Consider the following 18,872-nt stretch of genomic DNA (forward strand, 5'->3'; position numbering starts at 1 on the left):
AAAATCAGTTGAAATATGATGGATGGAATTTAGTGCAGACAAGTGCAAGGTGTTCCACTTTGGAAGAACCAACCAGGGTATGACTTGCACAGTGAGCTGAGGGTACTGAAGAGTGCAGTAGAAAAGGGAGATCTGGGAATACCATAAGACCATAAGATGTAGGTGCAGAATTTGGCCATTTGGCCCATCAAGTCTGCTCTGCCATTTCATCATGGCTGATCCAATTTTCCTCTCACCCCTAATCTCCTGCCTTCTCCCTGTATCCCTTCCTGACTAATCAAGAATCTATCAACCTCTGCCTTAAATATACAAATGTTGTACATAAAGACTTCATCTCCACAGCTACCTATGGCAAAGATTTCCAAAGATTCACCACTCTCTGGCTAAAGAAATTCATCTTCATCTCCATTCTAAAAGGTTGCCCCTTTATTCTGAGGCTGTGTCCTAGACACTAGAAGATACTAGAATACTACAGCACAATACAGGCCCTTCAACCCTTGATGTTGTGCCAACCCATATATTCCTTAAAAAAAAGTACTAAATCCACACTACCCCGTAACACTCCATTTTTCTTTCATCCATGTGCCTGTCCAAGAGGCTCTTAAATACCCCTAATGTTTCAGCCTCCACCACCATCCCTGGCAAGTCATTCCAGGCGCCCACAACCCTCTTTGTAAAAAAAACCTACCCCTGATGTCTCCCCTAAACTTCCCTCCCTTAACTTTGTACATATGCCCTCTAGTGTTTGCTGTTCGTGCCCTGGGAAACAGGTACTGTCCATCCACCCTATCTATGCCTCTCATAATCTTGTAGACTTCTATCAAGTCCCCTTTCATCCTTCAACACTCCAAAGAGAAAAGTCTCAGCTCTGCTAACCTTGCCTCATAAGACTTATTTTCCAATCCAGGCAACATCCTGGTAAGTCTCCCCTGCACCCTCTCCATAGCTTCCACATCCTTCCTATAATGAGGTGACCAGAATTGAACACAATATTCTAAGTGTGGTCTCACCAGAGATTTGTAGAGTTGCAACATGACCTCTCTACTCTTGAACTCAATCCCCCTGTTAATGAAGCCTAGCATCCCATAGGCCTTCTTAACTACCCTATCAACCTGTGCAGCGACCTTGAGGGATGTATGGATTTGAACCCCAAGGTCCCTTTGTTCATCCACACTCTTAAGTAACTGACCATTAATCCTGTACTCAGTCTTCTGGTTTGTCCTTCCAAAATACATCACCTCACACTTGTCCAGATTGAACTCCATCTGCCATTTTTCTGCCCAACTCTGCAGCCTGTCTATATCCTCTTGTAACCTTTGACAACCTACAGCTCCATCCACAACTCCTCCAATCTTCATGTCATCTGTAAACTTACTCACCCATCCTTCTGCCTCTACATCCAGGTCATTTATAAAAATCACAAAGAGCAGGGGTCCCAGGACAGACCACTGCGGCACTCCACTAGCCACTGACCTCCAGGCAGATTACTTTCCTTCCACTACTACCCTCTGCTTTCTTCCTGTAAGCCAATTTTTTATCCAAACAGCCAAGGTTCCACTGATTCCATACCTCATGACTTTCTGGATGAGTCTCTCGTGGGGGACCTTGTCCTCTGGTCTTAGACTCTTCCACTTCAGGAAATGTCCTCTCCACATCCACTCTATCCACTCTATGGCTTTTTACCATTTGATAGGTTTCAATGAGGTCACCGATCATTCTTCTGAATTCCGGCGTACACAGGCTCTGAGCCATCGGATGTTCTTTGTATGACAAGCCATTCAATCCTGGAATCATTGTCATGAACCTACTTAGAATTCTCTCCAGTTTCACCACATCCTTTCTAATAAGGGGCCAAAACTGCTCACAATACTCCAAATGAGGAAACCATGCTGACTGCGATCTATTTTATCATGTGCGTCCAAGTACCCTGAGACCCCATCCTTAATAATTGACTTCATCATCTTCCCAATCATTGAGGTCAGACTAACTGGCCTTTAGTTTCCTTTCTTCTGCTTCTCTCTCTTCTTGAAGAGAAGAGTGGCATTTGCAATTTTCCAGTCTACTGGAAACATTCCAGAATCTAGTGATTCTTGCAAAATCACCACTAATGCCTCCGCAGTCCCATCAGCCACCTGTTTCAGAACCCTGGAGTGCATACCAGGTGACATCCACCTTAAGAACTTTGTTTCCCAGGAACCATCTCTCTATTTATGGTAACTTCACTTCCTTCATGCCCTCTTACACCTGGAACTTCCACCATACTGCTAGTGTCTTCCACTGTGGATACTAATGCAAAATGCTTATTCAGTTTGTCTGCTTTTTCATTGTGCCCCATTACTACCCCTCTGTCATCATTTTCCAGCAGTCCAATATCCACTGTCGCATCTCTTTTACACTTTATGTATCTGAAGAAACCTTTGGTATTCTTTTTATGATTATTGGCTATCCTGTGCCTTCAGAATTGCTTCCAGAAATTGTGGCCATTGCCGCTCTGTCATCATCCCTGCCAGTGTCCTTTTCCAATCAATTTTGTCCAACTCCTCTCTCATGCCTCTAGATCACTGTAATACTGATACATCTGACTTCTCATTCTCCTCAAATTTCAGGGTGAATTTGAACATATTATGATCACTCTCTCCTAAGGGTTCTTTTACCTTAAGCTCTCTAATTCTGGTTCACTGCACAACACCCAATCCACGAATAGCTGATCCTCTAGTGGGCTTAAACCATGAGCTGCTCTAAAAAGCCATCTTGTAGGCAGTCTAGAAATTCCCTCTTCTTTAATACAGCACCAACATGATTTTCCCAATCTGCTTGCATATTGAAATTCCCCATGACTTTTGTAACATTACCCTTTTGGCATTCATTTCCTACCTCTTGTTGTAATTTGTAGGCCACATCCTTACTACTGTTTGGGGGTCTGTATACAACACCCATCAGGGTCATTTTACCCTTGCAGTTCAAAGATTCAAAGGTACATAGGTCCAATTTAATGTCAGAAAAATTTATACAATATACATCCTGAAATGCTTTTTCTTCACAAACATCCATGAAAACAGAGAAGTATCCCAAAGAATGAATGACAGTTAAATGTGACAACCCCAAATTCCTCCCCACAGCCTCCCCCTCCCGCAAAAGCAGCAGCAAGCAATGATCCCCCTTCCCCCAGAAAAAAACAGCGATCCTGCTCCTGAGCACAAGCATGAGCTAGGCGATAGCAAAGACACAGACTTACAATTACCCCAAAGACTATCGCATTTCATCTGGCATTTGACAACCCACAGGTTCTGTCTCTCTAATAAGTGAGCGGGAGACATAGCAACAGCCCGATGGTTTACGATGTTAAAAAATCAATTTCATCACTTTTTACGAGCTCTGTGCCTGAAGATCGTAAAGAACTTGGGTCTTCAGACCCACAGCAAAGAATTTTCCAGCCTCCCCAACGACACATGAATCTCTTGCTGTGACACCGACTCTCGATCCACATCCAGAGCCCTGAGATATTAGGCTTCTGAATTTGAGTCGGACTCTCAGTCTAAACCCTTGGCATGCCGAACAACAACGGCTGTCATGAAATCCCGAGACCGGGTCCCATTCCTTTAAAGAACTGAAGTCTGCGTGTAACTCCAGGTCAGGGCCTTCAAAAGAACCCTGAAAGGTTTACTTCAGTATTCACTACGGAAAAGGATCTTGGTGATTGTAGTGATGACTTTCAGCAGACTGAAAAGCTTGAGCATGTAGATATTAAGAAAGAGGATGTGCTGGAGCTTTTGGAAAGCATCAAGTTGGATAAGTCGCTAGGCTTGTTATCCAAGTCGTTGGATAAGTTCCCCAGGCTACTGTGGGAAGCGAGGAAGGGGATTGCTGAGCCTCTGCCAATGATCTTTGCATCATCAATGGGGATGGGAGAGGTTCCGGAGGATTGGAGGGTTGTGAATGTTGTTCCTTTATTCAAAAAAGGGAGTAGAGATAGACCAGGAAATTATAGAGCAGTGAGTCTTACCTCAGTGGTTGGTAAGTTGATGGAGAAGATCCTGAGAGGCAGGATTTATGAACATTTGGAGAGGTATAATATGATTAGGAGTAATTCAGCATGGCTTTGTCAAGGGCAGGTTGTGCCTTACGAGGATGACTGAGTTTTTTGAGGATGTGACAAACACATTGATAAGGAAGAGCAGTAGATGTAGTGTATATGGATTTCAGCAAGGCGTTTAATAAGGTACCCCATGCAAGACTTATTGAGAAGGTAAAGAGGCATGGGATCTGATGCTACCTTGTTTTGTGGATCCAGAACTGGCTTGGTCACAGAAGGCAAAGAGTGGTTGTAGACGGGTCATATTCTGCGTGGAGGTCGGTCACCAGTGGGGTGCTTCAGGGATCTGTTCTGGGACCCTTACCCTTTGTGATTTTTATAAATGACCTGGATAAGGAAGTGGCAGGATGGGTTAGTATGTTTGCTGATGACACAAAGGTTGGGGGTGTTGTGGATAGTGTGGAGGGCTGTCAGAGGTTACAGCGGGACATTGATAGGATGCAAAACTGGGCTGAGAAGTGGCAGATGGAGTTCAACCTAGATAAATGTGAAGTGGTTCATTTTGGTAGGTCAAATATGATGGCAGAATATAGTATTAATGGTAAGACTCTTGGGAATGTGGAGGATCAGAGGGATCTTGGGGTCCGAGTCCATAGGACGCTCAAAGCAGCTGTGCAGGTTGACTCTGTGGTTAAGAAGACGTATGGTGTATTGGCCTTCATCAATCATGGAATTGAATTTGGGAGCCAAGAGGTAATGTTGCAGCTATATAGGACCCTGGTCAGACCCCAGGGAGTACTGTGCTCAGTTCTGGTCACCTCACTACAGGAAGGATGTGGAAGCCATAGAAAGGGTGCAGAGGAGACTTACAAGGATGTTGCCTGGATTGGGGAGCATGCCTTATGAGAATAGGTTGAGTGAACTCGGCCTTTTCTCCTTGGAGCGACAGAGAATCAGAGGTGACCTTATAGAGGTATTTAAGATGATGAGAGACATTGATTGTGTGGATAGTCAGAGTATTTTTCCCAGGGTTGAAATGGTTGCCACAAGAGGACACAGATTTAAGGTGCTGGGGAGTAGGTACAGAGGAGATGTCAGGGGTAAGTTTTTTACTCAGAGAGTGGTGAGTGCTTGGAATGGGCTGCCAGCAACGGTGGTGGAGGTGGATACGATAGGATCTTTTAAGAGACTTTTATTTAGGTACATGGGGCTTAGTAAAATAGAGGACTACAGGTAAGCCTGGTAATTTCTACGGTAGGGACATGTTTGGCACAGCTTTGTGGGCTGAGGGGCCTGTACTGTGCTGTAAGTTTTCTATGTTTCTATGAAAATTAAAGATATTAAAGATGGAAATAGAGCTGTTTCCGAAGATGCAGGCAAAAGGGTTGCTGTTTAGCCCCATGTTAACTCTGCCTCCACCTTCCTCTATCCACAATGATTCAACACCTTCTGACCCTATGTCAGCTCTTTCTAATGATTTGATTTCATTTTTTTTACTAACAGAGCAACACTGCCCCTTCTGCCTTCCTGCCTATCGTTTTGATATATTATGTATCCTTGGACATTAAGCTGCCAGCTATAATCTTTCAGCCATAATTCAGTAACCCCTACAACATCATATCTGCCAATCTGCAACTGTGCTGGAAGTTCATCTCCATAGAACCGTAGAACATTACAGCACAGAAACAGGCCTTGAGGCCCTTCTTGGCCGTGCCGAACCATTTTTCTGCCTAGTCCTACTGACCTGCACCTGGGCCATATCCCTCCAAACCCCTCTCATCCATATACCTGTCCACGTTTTTCTTAAATGTCAAAAGTGAGCCCGCTTTCACCACTTCATCTGGCAGCTCATTTCACACTCCCACCACTCTCTGCGTGAAGAACGCCCCCCCCCAATGTTCCCTTTAAACTTTTCCCCTTCACCCTTAACCCATGACCTCTGTTTTTTTTTTCTCCCCTAGCCTCAGTGGAAAAAGCCTGCTTGCATTCACTCTATCTATACCCATCATAATTTTATACACCTCTATTAAATCACCCCTCATTCTCCTACGCTCCAGGGAATAAAGTCCTAACCTAGTCAACCTTTCTCTGTAACTCAGTTTCTCAAGTCCTGGCAACATCCTTGTAAACCTTCTCTGCACTCTTTCAACCTTATTAATATCCTTCCTGTAATTAGGTAACCAAAACTGCACACAATACTCCAAATTCGGTCTCACCAATGTCTTATACAACCTCACCATTACATTCCAACTCATACTCAATACTTTGATTTATAAAGGCCAATGTACCAAAAGCTCTCTTTGTGACCCTATCTACTTGTGACGCCACTTTTAGGGAATTATAAATCTGTATTCCCAGATGCCTCTGTTTTACTGCACTCCTCAGTGTCCTACCATTTACCTTATATGTTCCACCTTGGTTTGACCTTCCGAAGTGCAATACCTCAAACTTGTCCGCATTAAACTCCATCTGCCATTTTTCAGCCCATTCCTCCAACTGGTCCAAATCCCTCTGCAAGCTTTGAAAACCTTCCTCACTGTCCACTACACCTCCAATCTTTGTATCATCAGCAAATTTGCTGATCCAATTTGCCACATTATCATCCAGATCATTGATATAGATGACAAATAACAATGGACCCAGCACTGATTGCTGTAGCACACCACTAGTCACAGGCCTCCACTCAGAGCAGCAATCTTCCACTACCACTCTCTGGCTTCTTCCATTGAGCCAATGTCTAATCCAATTTACTACCTCTCCGTGTATACCTAGTGACTGAATCTTCCTAACTAACCTCCCATGCGGGACCTTGTTAAAGGCCTTACTGAAGTCCATGTATACAACATCCACTTTCCAGGTAACTTCCTCGAAAAACTCTAATAGATTGGTTAAACATGACCTACCACGCACAAAGCCATGCTGACTTTTTCTAATAAGTCCCTGTTTATCCAATTACTTGTAGATCCTATCTCTTAGTATTCCTTCCAATAATTTACCTACTACTGATGTCAAACTTACCAGCCTATAATTTCCCGGCTTACTTTTTGAGCCTTCTTTAAACAATGGAACTACATGAGCTATCCTCCAATCCTCCGGCACCTGACCCATGGATATCGACATTTTAAATATTTCTCCCTCTCATGCATTTGCCCTATCAGAAGCCTCTTGTCACTACATATTGCCTCTGTCTGTAAATCATCTGCAGCAGCATTGTTCAACTTTCCTATGATACTTCTTGCATTGAAATATACGCAGCTCAGGACATTTGTCACACCATGCTCAACCTTTTGACTCCTAACTTTACCAATATCTGCCTCCACAAACTCTCCATTAACTGTTCTGTCACTCTGGTTCCCATTCCCCTTCAACTCCTGTTTAAACCCCAGCATGCAGCATTAACAAACCTTCCCACTAGGATATTAGTCCCTCTCCTGCTCAGGTGCAAACCATCCCTTCTGTACAGGTCCCACCTTCCCTGGAAGGGAGCCCAATGATCCAAAAATCTTATGTCCTTCCTCCTACACCCTTAGCATGTATTAAACTGTATAATCATCCTAGTTACACCATAAGACCATAAGACAACAGAGCAAAATTGGGCCATTCAGCCCATTGAACCTGCTCCACCATTCCATCATGGCTGATCCTGGATCCCACTCAACCCCATACACCTGTATTCTTGCCATATACTTTGATACACTGACCAGTCAGGAATCTATCAACTCCTGCTTTAAATGTACCCATGAACTTGGCCTCCATCACTGTCTGTGGCAGAGCATTCCACAGATTCACTATTCTCTGGCTAAAAAAATACCTCCTTACTTCTGTACTTGTGGTGAACTACATATACCTGTCTGGACACGCCCCCCCCCCCGACTGCTCCTGTGGCTCCTCCCACAGACCCCTGTATAAAGGCGATTGGAGGCACTGCTCCTCCCTCAGTCTCCAGGATGTTGTGTGATGGTCTCTTGCTGCTGACGGTGCTTTCTTCCAGCTAATAAAAGCCTATCTCGACTCACGTCTCGAGAGTTATTGATGGTGCATCAATACTAAAAGGTCACCCGTCAATTTTGACACTCTGCCCTCTAGTTCTGGACACCCCCATCATAGGAAACATCTTCTCCACATCCACCCTATCTAGTCCTTTCAACATTCGGTATGTTTCAATGAGATCCCCCTACATTCTTCTAAATTCCAGCGAGTACAGGCCCTAGGCTTCCAGACACTTCTCATTTGTTAAACCCTTCATTTCCGGATTCATCCTTGTGAACCTCCTCTGGACTCTCTCCAATAACAGCACATCCTTTCTGAGATATGGAACCCAAAACTGTTAACAATACTCCAAGTGCAGCATGACTAGTGTCTTATAAAGTCTCAGCATTATCTCCTTGCTTTTATATTCTATTCCCCTTGAAATAAATGCCAACATTGCATTTGCCTTCTTTACCACAGAACCTATAAATTAACTCTCTGGGAGTCTTGCACAAGGACTCCTAAGTCCCTCTGCACCTCGGATGTATGAACCTTCTTCCTACTTAGATAGTAGTCTACACTATTTTTCCATTTACTGAAATGCATTTTGATACATTTCCTAACACTTATTCCATTTGCCACTTTTTTGCCCTTTCTTCCAATTTGTCTGAGATCTGCTGCAGTCACATTGCTTCCTCAGCACAACCCACCCCTCCACCTACCTTCGCAAACTTTGCCACAAAGCCATCAATTCCATTATCTAAATCAGTGACAATTTGAAAAGTAGTGGTCTCAATACTAACCCCTGAGGAACACCACTTGTCACCAGCAGCCAACCAGAAAAGGTCCCTTTTATTTCCACTATCTGCCTCCGGGCCTGTCAGCCATTCCTCTATCCATGCCAGTATCTTTCCTGTAATGCCATAGGATTTTATCTTGTTAAGCAGCCACATGTGTGCCACCTTATCAAATGCCTTTTGAAAATCTAAGTAAATAACATCTACTGCCTCTCCTATTTCCACCCTGCTTTTCACTTCATCGAAGAACTCTGTCAGATTTGTCAGGCAATATTTCCCTTTACAGAAACCGTGCTGACTTTGACTTTTTTATCATTAGTTTCCAAGTACCCCAAAACTTCATCCTTAATATGAGACTCCAACACTTTCCCAACCACTGAGGTTAGGCTAACTGGCTTATAATTTCCTTTCTTTTGCCTTCCTCCCTTCTTAAAGAGTGGAGTGATATTTTCAATTCACCTGTCCTCTGGGACAATGCCAGAATCAAATGATTCTTAAAAGATCATGACCAATGCATCCATTTTCTTTTCAGCAACCTCTCTCAGGACTCTGGGATGTAGTCCATCTGCTCTAGGTGACTTAGTCACCTTAAGACCTTTCAGTTAATCTGGCATTTTTTCTTTTCTAATAACAATGACACTCACTCCTGCTCCCTGACACTCATGGACCTCTGGTAGTGATTTCCACAGTGAAATCAGATGCAAAGTACTCAGCCTGGGCTCACTGGCACGTGGCACAGGTAGCAATCCTGAGATCACAACTCTGGAGGTCCTGCCCTTTAACTTAGCACCTAACTGCACGAACTCCCTATGTGGAACCTAGTCACTCATCCTACCCATGTCATGAGTACCTACATGGACAACGACTTCTGACTGTTCACCCTCCCACTTAAGAATGTTGTGGACTTGATCTGCAAAATCCCTGACCCCAGCACCCAGGAGGCAACATACCATCTGGGAATCTTGTTCTCACTCACAGATCCTCCTGTACGTACACCTAACTAACCAATCCCCATCACTACGGCATGCCTCTTCTCCCCCCCCTTCCCTTCTGAATCACAGAGGTAGACAGTGCCAGAGACAGACCACTGTGACTTTCATCCCTCCTCCCCAATAGCATCCAAGGATGTTGAAGGAGATTGCCACAGGGGTACTCTGCACTGGCTCCTTAAATCCTTTCCCCTTCCTGACCTTCACTCAGTGTCCTGTGCCCTTCACCTTGGGTGTAACTACCTCTCTATGTCCTATCTATCACCTTCTCAGCCTCCCAAATGATCCAGAGTTCATCTACTTCCAGCTCCAACTCCTTAATGTGGTTTGTTAGAAGCTGCAGTTGGATGCACTTCTTGCAGTTGTAGTTGTTAGGGACACTGGAAGTGTTTCTGCCTTCCCACATCCTCCAAGAGGAGCATTTCTCTATCCTGCCTGTGATCTCTACTGTCCTAGCTGAGCAAATATAAAGAAGAGATGGAAAAAAGCTTGAACTATTCTTCCTTTTGCTTTCTCTGAGTGAAACATCACTTCGCTGAAACCTTGAAGAGCTAAAACCTGAAGATCACCACTCTGACTATGTCTACTCAGACAATGGCCTTCCTTTAATTTGCTCTTACTAATCAATCCTAAACTCCGACTGGTCGCTGGTCAAAGCTCTATTACACTGCCGCAACCCACTTCTACCTTTTATCTTTGGGAAGTGGGCCTGACTGAAGTCCCCTCCTCGCCAAACTTCCAATGTACAAATTAGTTGCTGGTCAAAGCTCTGTTGCTCTGCTGTGACTCTCTCCTGCCTTTTATCCTCAAACAGTAGACCTGATTGAAGTTCCCTCCTCTTCAAACTCCAATACAGATCTGTAATTCCTTGAAAGTGGCATCACAGATAGATAGGGTTGTGAAGAAAGCTTTTGGCAAATTGGTCTTCGTAAGTCAAAGTATTGAGTACAAGAGTTGGGATGTTATGTTGAAATTGTATAAGACATTGGTGAGGCCTAATTTGGGGTGCTGCATGCAGGTTTGGTCACCTAACTACTGGAGAGATGTAAGTAAGATTGAAAGAGTACAGAAAAGATTTACAGGGATGTTGCCGAGACTTGAGGATCTAAGTTATAGGGAAAGGTTGAATAAGTTAGGTCTTTATTCGCTAGAATGTAGAAGATTAAGGGGACGGGTTTGATGGAGGTATGGGTAGGGTAAATGCAGGCAGGTTTTTGCCACTGAGGTTAGCTGAGTCTAGAACTAGAGGTCAAGGGTTAAGCATGAAAGGTGAAGTGTTTAAGGGGAAGACGAGGGGGAACTCCTTCACTCGGGGCGGTGAGAGTGTGGAATGAGCTGCCAGTACAAATGGTGCATGCAGGGTTGATAGGTACATGCATGGGAAGGGTATGGAGGGCTGTGTTCCAGCTGCAGGTCAATGAGAGTAGGCAGATTAATAGTTCAGCATGGACTAGATGGGCCAAAGGGCCTTTTTCTGTGTTGTAGTGTTCTATGACTATTACTCCATAATGTCTACTCTCCATGCCCTTCTCGTTGATGTCAACTTTCTGGAGCTTTGAAGTTATATTAATCCAGGCAATTGGACAGTATTCCTTCAATTGTGAAACGCTTCAAGGAGTCAAGTGAGCCATTTGAAAGATAGCAAGCCCCTGAGCTGTTCTTTTTGCCATGGTGTTTACATGGTTAATTCAAGTTACAGTTCTGATCACTGGTAATTGTTAAGATGTTGAGGGTGGAGAATTCAGCAATAATAATGTTATTGAATGTTCAAGAATGCTGATTAGCCTCTCTTAATGGTGATAGCAATTGTCTAGTTCTTGTGCACATGTTGCTCATCATGTATCATCCCATGGCCAAATGTTGTTCTCACCTTGCTGTGGCATGAATTGCCTCTGTATCTGAGAAGAAATTGTATTATCATAAGCAAACAACTCACTTTGGAGTTTCTTTGATGCAGGTAAAGTCATTGAAAAACAGTGAATATGGTTAGTCCGAGGAACTCTGGAAATCAGTGTTGTGTTAGTCATTATTTTATAACCCAAATTAATAGATCTTTGTTTAAGGGAATGAAGATAATTGGGGCAAAGATGCGTTTTGGAGTTTGCCACAGAAGCCATGATCTGATTGAATGGAGGAGCAGGTTTGGATGCTGAATGGTCTCTTAATGTTAGTTTGCGGTCAAGGAATGTAAGTGAAAGAGATTTCTCTTTGATTCTACTTAAAAATTGTTTTTGCAGTGGAGGTTACAATGCTTGGCGTGACTGTCTGAAACCAACTCAGATATTAACAAAACTCTGCAAAGATTTACAATTGCCAGAGCCTGAATACAGACTGGAAGAAGTGAAAGTCAGCAACAAAATATTCAAGATACCCATAGATTTGGTCCCAATAGGTAAGAATGGTGTTTCTGTAAACTTTAAGCCAGTTTTCATTAAACTGTAATTGTGAAAATAGTAAGGGAAGTATTGAAAAAGGATAATAGGTTATTTGGCACATTGCATCTGCACTTGTTCTCTAACAGAGCAACCTACCAGTTCCACCTTTGGCCTTTTCTCTATAACCTGTCAGATCTTGCCTCATCCAGTTCTCCCTTTGAGACTTCCATAGAACCTATCTCTGACATTTACGCTTTGTGCATTATAGGTTACATCAACACGCAGCGAACAAAAAAATGGTTTTCACATACCGCTCTAATCTTTTCCTTTATTGTTAATTCTATGATTTGCACTCCTCATCCTTTTAGTCAATGAGAAAAGCCTCTGGTTATCCAGTCAAACCAGACTCTTCCCATCTTTTATTTGCTTCGTTCAGATCTCCCTTCGGCCTCACTAATGTATTGTTATAGCTATAGTCCTTCATACCAGGAAACTTCTCATAAATCTGCAGGACCCTCCTATTGCTTTCTGTTCCTTTCTATAATAAGGCAAACAGAACCAACTAGTGTTTTATAAATGTTTCAGCATATCTTACCTGCTATAATGTTCTATGCTTCTATTGATAAATTCTGGAACTGTGTGTGCACTATTAACAGAATCATATCAGGTTTAATACCACTGGCAAATGTTGTGAAATCTGTTGTTTTGTGTAGTGGTACTGTGCAATAAGTTACAGTAGGATATAAATAAAAAGTAGTGCAAAAGAGGGAAAAAGTGAGGTAGTGTACATGGGTTCATTATTCATTCTGAAATCTGATGATCTGATGGCCGAGGGGAGAAAGCTCTTCCTAAAACATTGTGTGTGAGTCTTCCGGCTGCTCTTTGATGGTAGCAATGAGAGGAGGGCACGTTCTGGGTGATGGTCATCCTTAATGATGGGCATCACATTTCAATGTTGCTATCAATGCTGGGGAGACTTGTGTCCATGATGGAGCTGCCTGAGTTTGCAACTTCCTGGAGGTTTTTCCGATCCTGTGCAGAGGCCTCTCCATACCAGGTGGCGATGCGACAAATTAGAATTCTCTTCACAGTACATCTGTAGAAATTTGCAAGTGTCTTTGCTGATATACCAATTCTCCTCAAACCCCTAATGAAAAAGAGTCATAGACTCAAAGGAAAGTACAGCAAGAAACATCTAGTCCATGCCAAACCCATTAAACTGCCACTCACACTGACCTGCACCAGGACCATAGCCTTCCATACCCCTTCCATCCATGTACTTATCCAAACTTCTTTTAAATGTTGAAATTGAACTTGCATGCACCATTTGCACTGACAGTTTGTTCCACACTCTCATGATCCTTTGAATTTGGAGCAAGAAGGCCGCAAGTGAATGGCTGATTTTTCAGAACAAAGGGAGTTTTTTACTACTCGGGTTAAAGAGAGGCGAGACTGCGCAGGCACATGACGTCAGCCAGTAGAGTGCGAAAGGTTTAAAAAGAGGACCGTGTCGGAGTGGGCAGTGGAGTGAGAGGCAGCAGAGTAATAGAGCTTTGGCTCAAAGGGCTTAGGTGGTAACAGGATGAGGCGAGGTAGGAAGTATGTGTGTGAGGCCAGTTTTCTGTGCTCGGTGTCAGGTGTGGGGAGTTCTGGAGTCTTCCAGCCTCCCGGACGGCCATATCTGCACCCCATGTGTCAAGCTTCAGCTCCTGAGGGACCAAGTTAGGGAACTGGAGATGCAGCTTGATGACCTTCACCCAGTCAGGGAGAGTGAGGTGGTGTTAGAGAGGAGTTACATGTATAGGTAGGTGGTCACACCAGGGTTACGGGAGACAGACAAGTGGGTCACAGTCAGGAGAGGGAAGGGGAAGAGTCAGGTTCTAGAGAGTACCCCTGTGGCTGTACCCCTTGACAATAAGTACTCCTGTTTGAGTACTGTTGGGGGGACAGTCTACCTGGGGGAAGCGGCAGGAAAGAAACTCGGATGGTAGTTTGCCTCCCAGGTGCCAGGGTCCAGGATGTTTCTGATCGTGTCCAAGATATCCAGCAGTGGGAGGGAGAGCAGCCAGAGGTTGTGGTACATATTGGTACCATTGACATAGGTAGAAAAAGGGAAGAAGTCTTGAAAAAAGACGACAGGGAGTTAGGAAGGAAGTTGAAAACAGGACCACAAAGGCAGTAATCTCAGGATTACTGCCTGTGCCACGCGACAGTGGGAATAGGAATAGGATGAGGTGGAGGATAAATGTGTGGCTGAGGGATTGGAGCACAGGACAGGGATTCAGATTTCTGGATCATTGAGACCTCTTTCAGAGCAGGTGTGACCTGCACAAAAAGGATGGGTTGCACTTGAATCTCAGGGGGACCAATATCCTGATGGGGAGGTTTGCTAAGGCTACTGGGGAGAGTTTAAACTAGAATTGTTGGGGGGTGAGAACTGAACTGAAGAGACTGGGGAAGAGGAGGTTAGCTCACAATTAGAGAAAGCTTGTAGACAGTGTGAGAGGGAGGATAGCCAGGTGATAGAGAAGGGACGCGTTCAGACTGAAGGCTTGAGATGTGTCTATTTTAATGCAAGGAGTGTTGTGAACAAAGTGGATGAGCTTAGAGTACAGATCAGTACTTGGAGATATGATGTGGTGGCCATTACAGAGACTTGGATGGCTCAGGGACAGGATTGGTTACTTCAAGTGTTGGGTTTTAAATATTTTCAGAAAGGACAGGGAGAGAGGCAAAAGAGATGGGGGTGTGGCACTGTTGATCAGAGATAGTGTCACGGCTGCAGAAAAACGTGGACGCCATGGAGGGATTGTCTACGGAGTCTCTGTGGGTGGAGGTTAGGAACAGAAAGGGGTCAATAACTTTACTGGGTGTTTTTTATAGGCTGCCCAACAGTAGCAGGGATATCGAGGAGCAGATAGGGAAACAGATCCTGGAAAGGTGTAATAATAACAGAGTTATTATTGCAATGCTGCACCTGCAAAGCTAACAGCATTGTGAAGGACCCCATGCACCCCTCACACAAACTCTTCTCCCTCCTGCCTTCTGGCAAAAGGTACTGAAGCATTTGGGCTCTCATGACCAGACTGTGCAACAGTTTCTTCCCCCAAGCCATCAGACTCCTCAATACCCAGAGTCTGGACTGACATATAACAGTCATATAACAATCACAGCACAGAAACAGGCCATCTCGGCCCTCCTAGTCCGTGCCGAACTCTTAATCTCGCCTAGTCCCACCTACCCGCACTCAGCCCATAACCCTCCACTCCTTTCCTGTCCATATACCTATCCAATTTTACCTTAAATGACACAACTGAACTGGCCTCTACTACTTCTACAGGAAGCTCATTCCACACAGCTATCACTCTCTGAGTAAAGAAATACCCCCTCGTGTTTCCCTTAAACTTTTGCCCCCTAACTCTCAAATCACGTCCTCTCGTTTGAATCTCCCCTACTCTCAAAGGAAACAGCCTATTCACGTCAACTCTATCTATCCCTCTCAAAATTTTAAATACCTCAATCAAATCCCCCCTCAACCTTCTACGCTCCAAAGAATAGAGACCTAACTTGTTCAACCTTTCTCTGTAACTTATGTGCTGAAACCCAGGTAACATCCTAGTAAATCGTCTCTGCACTCTCTCTAATTTATTGATATCTTTCCTATAATTCGGTGACCAGAACTGTACACAATATTCCAAATTTGGCCTTACCAATGCCTTGTACAATTTTAACATTACATCCCAACTTCTGTACTCAATGCTCTGATTTATAAAGGCCAGCGTTCCAAAAGCCTTCTTCACCACCCTATCTACATGAGACTCCACCTTCAGGGAACTATGCACTGTTATTCCTAGATCTCTCTGTTCCACTGCATTCCTCAATGCCCTACCATTTATCCTGTATGTTCTATTTGGATTATTCCTGCCAAAATGTAGAACCTCACACTTCTCAGCATTAAACTCCATCTGCCAACGTTCAGCCCATTCTTCTAACCGGCATAACTCTCCCTGCAAGCTTTGAAAACCTACTTCACTATCCACAACGCCACCTACCTTAGTATCATCTGCATACTTACTAATCCAATTTACCACCCCATCATCCAGATCATTTATGTATATTACAAACAACATTGGGCCCAAAACAGATCCCTGAGGCACCCCGCTAGTCACCGGCCTCCATCCCGATAAACAATTATCCACCACTACTCTCTGGCATCTCCCATCTAGCCACTGTTGAATCCAGGACTAACGAAGTCCTGACGAAGGGTCTCGGCCCAAAACATCAACATTGCTTCTCCCGATAGATGCTGCCTGGTCTGCTGCGTTCCACCAGCATTTTGTGTGTGTTGCTTGAATTTCCAGCATCTGCAGATTTCCTCGTGTTTGCCTCAGTAAGTTTATCATCAGTTTGTGCACATAATATTTTAATACGTTGGAGCTCACGCCACCAGTTCCATCCACAATGGCCTTGGCCACCATATGAACCGCCGACATCCTTTATCCATCGCTCTGGAACCACTGTCTGCTCCTCACACATCCGTCCTCCTCACTCTTCTCCCGCAAAAAACCGCGAAGTCAGCTTACACATACAAGATAGCATAACAATTCTCCATTGGTTAGTTACCCCTTTATCTGCAGTTATAACCCAAACATTCCAGACACAGAAACATTACAGAGAAGCCATTTCATTACAATACAGAGAAGCCATTTTGTTAGCCTGAACAGTTAACACCACAGTTACTGGTACTTAGAGCCCTACATTATATTGCAATTTTTCCTCTACTGTGCCTATTGTCTTGTTTATTAATTATTGTACTGCCCTGCACTGTTTTGTGCACTTTATGTAGTCCTGTGCAGGTCCGTAGTCTAGTGCACTTTTTATGTTGTTTTACGTAGTTTAGTGCAGCCTTGAGCTGTCTCACATAGTCTAGTGTAGTTTTGTATTATTTCATGTAGCACCAGGGTCCTGGAGGAACGTTGTTTCATTTTTACTGTGTACTGTATCAGCAGTCTATGGTCGAAATGACAATAAACTTGACTTGACTTAACAGATCCTAGAAAGGTGTAATAACAGAGTTGTCGTGATGGGAGATTTTAATTTCCCAAATATCGATTGGCATCTCCCTAGAGCAAGGGATTTAGATGGGGTACAGTTTGTTAGGTGTGTTCAGGAAGGTTAGTTGACACATTATGTAGATAAGCCTTCAAGAGGAAAGGCTGTACTTGATTTGGTATTGGGAAATGAACCTGGTCAGGTGTCAGATCTGTTAGTGGGAGAGCATTTTGGAGATAGTGATCATAATTCTATCTCCTTTAACAATAGCATTGGAGAGAGATAGGAACAGACAAGTTAGAAAAGCGTTTAATTGGAGTAAGGGGAATTATGAGGCTATCAGGCAGGAAATTGGAGGAAACAGATGTTCTCAGGGAAAAGTACGGAAGAAATGTGGCAAATATTCAGGGGAAGCAACCAGAAGTTGTGATACGTGTTGGTACCAATGACATAGGCAGGAAGAGGGATGAGGTCCTGAAGTGTGAGTTTCAGGAACTAGGCAGAAGGCTGAAGAACAGGACCTCAAGGGTGGCGTTCTCAGGATTGCTGCCAGTGCTATGTGATAGTGATGGTAAGAATTGGAGGAGATGGCAGTTGAATGCGTGGCTGAGGAGTTGGTGCAGGGCGCAGGGTTTTAGATTTTTGGATAATTGGGATCTCTTCTGGGGAAGGTGGAACCTGTACAGATTGGATGGGTTGCACCTGAACTTGAGGGGGAGCAATATCCTTGAAGGTAGGTTTGCTAGCATGGTTCGGAAGGGTTTAAACTAATTTACAAGGGGGATGGGACCCGGAGCGATAGAGCAGTGAAAGAAGTGCATGGACTAAAGGCAGATCTAACACATAGAGAGGCCTTGAGGAAAGAGAAGCAGAATAAAGGGTGTAAAGGTAGTAAGGTAGAAGGGCTAAAGTGTGTGTACTTCAATGCAAGAAGCATCAGGAACAAAGGTGATGAACTGAGAGCTTGGATACATACATGGAATTGTGATGTGGTGGCCATTACAGAGACTTGGCTGGCACCAGGACAGAAATAAATTCTGAATATTCCTGGATTTCAGTGCTTTAAAAGGGATAGAGAGAGGGGAAAGGGGGGGGGGAAGGGAAGGAGGGGTGGCATTACTGGTCAGGGATACTATTACAGCTACAGAAAGGGTGAGTAATGTAGCAGGATCCTCTTTTGAGACAGTATGGGTGGAAGTCAAGAACAGGAAGGGAGCAATTACTCTACTGGGGGTATTCTGTAGGCCCCCTGGTAGCAGCAGAGATACCGAGGAGCAGATTGGGAGGCAGATTTTGGAAAGGTGCAAAAATAACAGGGTTGTTATCATGAGTGACTTTAACTTCCCTAATATTGATTGGCACTTGATTAGTTCCAAGGGTTTAGATGGGGCAGAGTTTGTTAAGTGTGTCCAGGATGGATTCCTGTCACAGTATGTTGACAGGCCGACTAGGGGGAATGCCGTACTAGATCTAGTATTAGGTAATGAACCGGGTCAGGTTACAGATCTGTCAGTGGGTGAGCATCTGGGGGACAGTGACCACCGCTCCCTGGCCTTTAGCATTATTATGGAAAAGGACAGAATCAGAGAGGACAGGAAAATTTTTAATTGGGGAAGGGCAAATTATGAGGCTATAAGGCTCATAATATAAGACTTGT

The 18,872-nt window shown here is 44.1% G+C and overlaps 1 protein-coding gene across 1 annotated transcript in view; it reads left to right on the top strand.

Moving 5' to 3' along the window:
- Positions 1–18,872, top strand: part of fer1l4 (fer-1 like family member 4) — a 477,640-nt gene that overhangs the window by 421,787 nt on the left and 36,981 nt on the right. The window contains 1 exon segment of the mRNA XM_073062298.1: positions 12,026–12,180. Coding sequence (XP_072918399.1) covers positions 12,026–12,180 — 155 coding nt within the window.

This window comes from Hemitrygon akajei, chromosome 11 (genome assembly GCF_048418815.1).
Source record: "Hemitrygon akajei chromosome 11, sHemAka1.3, whole genome shotgun sequence".
Taxonomy (NCBI): domain Eukaryota; kingdom Metazoa; phylum Chordata; class Chondrichthyes; order Myliobatiformes; family Dasyatidae; genus Hemitrygon; species Hemitrygon akajei.